This window comes from Thalassophryne amazonica, chromosome 1, assembly GCF_902500255.1.
Source record: "Thalassophryne amazonica chromosome 1, fThaAma1.1, whole genome shotgun sequence".
Lineage (NCBI taxonomy): Eukaryota > Metazoa > Chordata > Actinopteri > Batrachoidiformes > Batrachoididae > Thalassophryne > Thalassophryne amazonica.
In genome coordinates, this window is record NC_047103.1 from 155715750 (window position 1) to 155721749 (window position 6000).

Consider the following 6000-nt stretch of genomic DNA (forward strand, 5'->3'; position numbering starts at 1 on the left):
ACCTGCTCAATTTTGTTTAAATAATTATTGCACAGTTTCAATCAATACTCGGAACTTCATTTCACTTTTCAAATATCACTGTGTTTGTCTGCTATATGATATATTTAACTGAAATTTCTGATCCAAACAACCAATGATTTATAATGGAAAATCATGAAAATTATCAGGGGTGACCAAACTTTTGCATACAACTGTATATGCAAGTGCCTACACTACTACTGCCACGGATGTTTGCTCTTGATCACAGTCATTATGCCAGGTGGTTCACTGTCTTACTTCAATGGATTCTGGCTTGTTAAAAACTACTGTTGGTTATGTAGAAGCTGTATTAGTTGACAACACTCCTTGAGGCATCACAAGCTTGCTACGAGCTTTGGCACTGTGGGTGCAAAAAAGGGTTGTACTGGGCACTGTAAAAAGACAATATTAATGTGCACAGCACTGTACACATGCTCTGGTGACTGCAATGACTAAAACAGTGTTCTGATGATGATACAAGTTGTCCGTCTACATTGTTGTATCCCCTAGGTCAAGGCCTTTGCAACAAATTCCGCTGTATTGTATTGATTTTAGAATGCTCATTAGGTAACCTGTTCAATGCTACGCTATTTACATTGCATTGGGAGTTTCTCACTGGAATTCAATTTGGGAGTTTTACCCCCAATCTCAGTTCTCTTTTGTACCCCTTCCCCTTGGCCCTGCCCCTACCCCTACGCCTACCCCTTTAAAACAAGGGGGAAGGTGAAGGGGTATACCTCTAGCCCTATGAATTGAGACACCCCTCCGCCTTAGGAGAAAAAAAAACTGCTGTTTTCACTGTTTGTTAACATGGCAACCGAAATGCAACTTGTTGCAGCAGCCTGTTTGCTTTTTATTTTCTCGCCTTTCTGTGTAACTGCAAAGAAACAGAAGAAGACGCATCACAATCATGTCATGTTAATGTAATAAATTTGTAATTTATAATAATAATAATTAATAGTATTAATCATTAATTAATTTGTAATTCATTAATGTTAATAATACTAATAATAATTAATCAATGATAGTAATAATTAATATTGTTTGATTATCATTAATTGGTTGATTAGTAATTAATTAATTAATTAGTAATTAAAATAAATAAACACTTGAAATATATTAGTCTGTATGCAATGAATGTATACAAGTTTCACTTTTTGAATGGAATTACTGAAATAAATCAACTTTTCATGATATTGTAATTATATGACCAGCACCTGTAAGTATGTTATCTAGTTCTGTTAACCTTATATTTCTTTTTCAAATTCTCCCATTTTTTGCATCCAGCCCTATTTCCTTTAGAAATATCCTTGACAAATAAGAGCAGTCTATTAGGACGTCAGGTTATGTGTTACACATATACATATGTGTGTATATATTTTCCAACATTGATGAAACTTCTGATTTTCTGCCTCATTTTCTTATTAGGAGACGAGTGCGCTCAGGGCTCCCTGTTTGTTTCCAAAATACACCCGTGTTACAGGCCTTGAAATCCAACAGCAGGGATTGATATTATCCAAAGATTTATGAACATACAAATTAACGTGCTTATCCTTTATTATGGTTTTCTCTATTGTGAGATATAAAAGTGTCTTATTGTAGCATTCGTGTGTATATGCATTATAACGCCTCAGCGCACGAGCAACGTTACGATATTCTTCAGAATGACAATATACGCAACATGCATCCAGCAGCATACACATTGCTGTCATAGACAACTGCCTGTAAAGTTTTTTGGCAAGTTATAACTTTCTAAACAGTGTAATTTGTAATGAAAGCTGCTTCATTTGTGCGGCTCTTTCGGCGCCATGTTTGTTTTTTCGGAGACAGCGGTAAGCTCCTCCTACCCCTCCAAATGGAGTGTGCATCCAGATTCACTCCGTTTGAAGGGGTTTGAAGCCCTTCGCCTTCCCCTCCACCTCGCTCCAAAAAGAGAATTGAGACACCCCTCTGTCTCTCGTGCCCGCACAAAACGGAGGGGAAGGGCCGAGGGGTAGAATTGAGACTCAGCCTTAGTCCATGAGCCAGTCATGAATTTTGACCTAATCGATACCACTTCAGGGGGGAAAAAACGACACTTAGAATCCAGCCTCAGTGTGTCATGGCCTACACAAAAATGTATGATAGCCATCCCAGGGTGGTAGCTGTAGCTAGGTAGGGGTTAATGAAGAATTACACAGAGGTCAAACTTTAAAAATGCTCCAATCATGTTGAAAACTATATCACATTATTTGTCTGATCATAACAATTCCAAAAAGGTATAGTTTGGACTATCTATGATGGAATGTTCTGGAGTTATGAGGTAAAAACAGCAAAAATGGTGACAACGGTCAATTTCAGTTTGTACAAGGTTCAAAAGTTAAAGTTGCTCCAATTTCAGCAAAAATGATGCAAATTATTGGTTGAAATCAAAGGATCAATAAATGCAATAGTTTTGACTGTGTTGAATGCTTTGTCTCCAAAGTAAAGGTCAAACAAGGTCAGCATCCTCCTGTCCTGTGCGCCAATAGCATTTCTTGTATATTCGTCCGTGAATTGTTCTGTGAGTTGTTCTGTAATTTATATTTTGTAGCATGGCCCAAGCAGAGGGTCACCCCTTTGAGCCTGGTCTGCTTGAGGTTTCTTCCTCAGAGGGAGTTTTTCTTTACCACTGTTGCTCTGGGGGTTGGTAAGGTTAGACCTTACTTGTGTCAAGCGCTTTGAGGCCATTCTGTTGTGATTTGGCGCTATATAAATGAAAACCCCTGTACAAACTGAAATTGACCTTTGTCACCGTTTTTGCTGTTTTGACCCCATAACTGCAGAACATTCCGTCATAGATTGTCCAAACTCGACCTTTTTGGAATCGTTATGATCAGACAAGTAATGTGATATAGTTTTCAACATGATTGGAGCATTTTTAAAGTTTGACCTCTGTGTAATTCTTCATTGATCCCTACCTGGCTACAGCTAACACCCTGGGATGGATTCTGAGTGTCGTTTTTTCCCCTTAAGTGGTACTGAAAACCTGCTTGGCCCATGGACTATTTCTGTTGAATTCAAATGAGTTCAAGAATTCAAATGAGTTAAAATTTAAAGAGGCCTCCATTTTTGTCATGTCCATATTTGTAGGCCTACATTTTTGGCATTTACATATTTACATGGAATTGTTTATGAAAATCTAATGAAATTTTGTATTTACATTTCCCAAAATGTACGATCTTTTTAAGTGACCTTAACTGTTCTCCTTGATGTTGACCTCTAAGAGTGATATCAATGTTATAAATGAGTTTCTCATTTCCAGAAACATGGAATCACACATTTAGTTTACATTTCTATCACATTTAGATCCTAAGATACACTCATTTCTAATTTTGTGCGTAGAAATTTCATATCCCAGAGGTCAGTGATCTCTAGCTGACCCCAGAGGTCAAACTGAGAATGTCTTCACATCTTAAACTAAAGCTTATGTCATCAAGAACAAACCCCGAAGGTTTTGTGCTTCTTTCATTCTGTGTTCAATTATTCTGAGAATAGATTTCCAGTCCCACAAGGGTTTTTTTTTTTTTTTTTTTTTTTTTTTTTTTTTTTGTGGGGCTTGTTGCTCTAAAACCTGACCGACCTGTCACTGACTTTGTCCCACATCTGCAGTCTTTTCTATCTTCTGTCTTTGCGGTTTGTCTTATTAGCTCATAATTGTTTTGTCAGAGTCCTGCAAGCTTAAAGATTTAGCTGATACAACAGATTGTTTAATTAATTCAAGGGGTTTTGTGGTTAGTCTCCATCCAGCTGGTTTGTGCTGTGTTTCCTCTGCCAAGAACTTTTGTTTTCACCTTCACATGTCTCTGGTATGCCACTAGAAAATGATTTTAAAAATATTTTTTGTTGAAAACAACATACCATTTTAAAACAGCTTATTGTGTCTTCCTTTTTTCTCCCCAGGGCTACACAAAAATCAATGCCTTCAACTGGTCCAAGATTCGTAAACTTAGCTTCAAACGCAAAAGATTTCTAATCAAGCTGAGAGCAGATCCCACTGTGAGTCTGACTTCTCTTGTTGCTTTTGCTCACATATTGCTTTTTTCCTTCTTTCCATTTCCCTGTGATGGTGTTCCTTAAATTGCAGCCTTTCTGTCTTATAGGGGGTGGATCTGTATTTTGTTTGGGAACATTTGGATGGTCTTGGTGCATTTGATGCTTGACATGTAAAAAAATCTCATCTTAAGCATGTTTGTGTTTGGTATAAGTCTGCTTGTCTGCTGTGTATCAGGTTTTCCTGTTGAGATGAATATTGTTTGAGAAGAAACGGTGCCACGGCACATCCCTGTTGATGCTTCAAAATACAATATGGTGCATACACTGCCTTGTTGTTGTTTTAAAAAAAAACAACAGAGAGGTTGCTTGCATCCCCACTAAAGATCTTTGTGATAGCATGGCAACAGAACACACTGGATGTGTTTATTACTGACTGCTGCTGAAGTGTCTCCACAGACTGAAGCTTCAAGTCTGCCGAGTCTTTCGTTTCAGTTATCTTTGGAAAAGGTCTGCCTCAAACGTGTGAATGTCTGTATGTATGTGTGTATATACATATATTTGTATGTATATATTTCCAAATCCTCCCATTCAACTGAATTTACCCCAGGTGGACCTGAGTTCAATTTTGAGCTTCATGGCAAAGGCTGTGAATAGTTATGTACAGGGGCATGCTTAATTTTTTTTTTAAATAAATTTGCATATATATATATATATATATATATATATATATATATACACACAAATACAACCCCTGGCAATAATTATGTAATCACCGGCCTCGGAGGATGTTCATTCAGTTGTTTAATTTTGTAGAAAAAAAGCAGATCACAGACATGACACAAAACTAAAGTAATTTCAAATGGCAACTTTCTGGCTTTAAGAAACACTATAAGAAATCAGGAAAAAAAATTGTGGCAGTCAGTAACGGTTACTTTTTTAGACCAAGCAGAGGGAAAAAAATATGGACTCACTCAATTCTGAGGAATAAATTATGGAATCACCCTGTAAATTTTCATCCCCAAAACTAACACCTGCATCAAATCAGATCTGCTCGTTAGTCTGCATCTAAAAAGGAGTGATCACACCTTGGAGAGCTGTTGCAGCAAGTGGTCTGACATGAATCATGGCTCCAACACGAGAGATGTCAATTGAAACAAAGGAGAGGATTATCAAACTCTTAAAAGAGAGTAAATCATCACGCAATGTTGCAAAAGATGTTGGTTGTTCACAGTCAGCTGTGTCTAAACTCTGGACCAAATACAAACAACATGGGAAGGTTGTTGAAGGCAAACATACTGGTAGACCAAGGAAGACATCAAAGCATCAAGACAGAAAACTTAAAGCAACATGCCTCAAAAATCGAAAATGCACAACAAAACAAATGAGCAACGAATGGGAGGAAACTGGAGTCAACGTCTGTGACCGAACTGTAAGAAACCGCCGAAAGGAAATGGGATTTACATACAGAATAGCTAAACGAAAGCCACCATTAACACCTAAACAGAAAAAAACCAAGGTTACAATGGGCTAAGGAAAAGCAATCGTGGACTGTGGATGACTGGATGAAAGTCATATTCAGTGATGAATCTCGAATCTGCATTGGGCAAGGTGATGATGCTGGAACTTTTGTTTGGTGCCGTTCCAATGAGATTTATAAAGATGACTGCCCGAAGAGAACATGTAAATTTCCACAGTCATTGATGATATGGGGCTGCATGTCAGGTAAAGGCACTGGGGAGATGGCTGTCATTACATCATCAATAAATGCACAAGTTTACGTTGATATTTTGGACACTTTTCTTATCCAATCAATTGAAAGGATGTTTGGGGATGATGAAATCATTTTTCAAGATGATAATGCATCTTGCCATAGAGCAAAAACTGTGAAAACATTCCTTGCAAAAAGATACATAGGGTCAATGTCATGGCCTGCAAATAGTCCGGATCTTAATCCAATTGAAAATCTTT

General features: G+C 37.5%; 1 protein-coding gene across 3 annotated transcripts in view; it reads left to right on the plus strand.

Moving 5' to 3' along the window:
• The window catches only part of LOC117516023 (FERM, ARHGEF and pleckstrin domain-containing protein 1-like), a 186793-nt gene that overhangs the window by 121363 nt on the left and 59430 nt on the right, over window positions 1–6000 (plus strand). For all 3 annotated transcript variants that reach the window (XM_034176876.1, XM_034176892.1, XM_034176884.1), the window contains exon 9: window positions 3940–4035. In XM_034176876.1, coding sequence (XP_034032767.1) covers window positions 3940–4035 — 96 coding nt within the window. The remainder of the gene's footprint in view (window positions 1–3939; window positions 4036–6000) is intronic.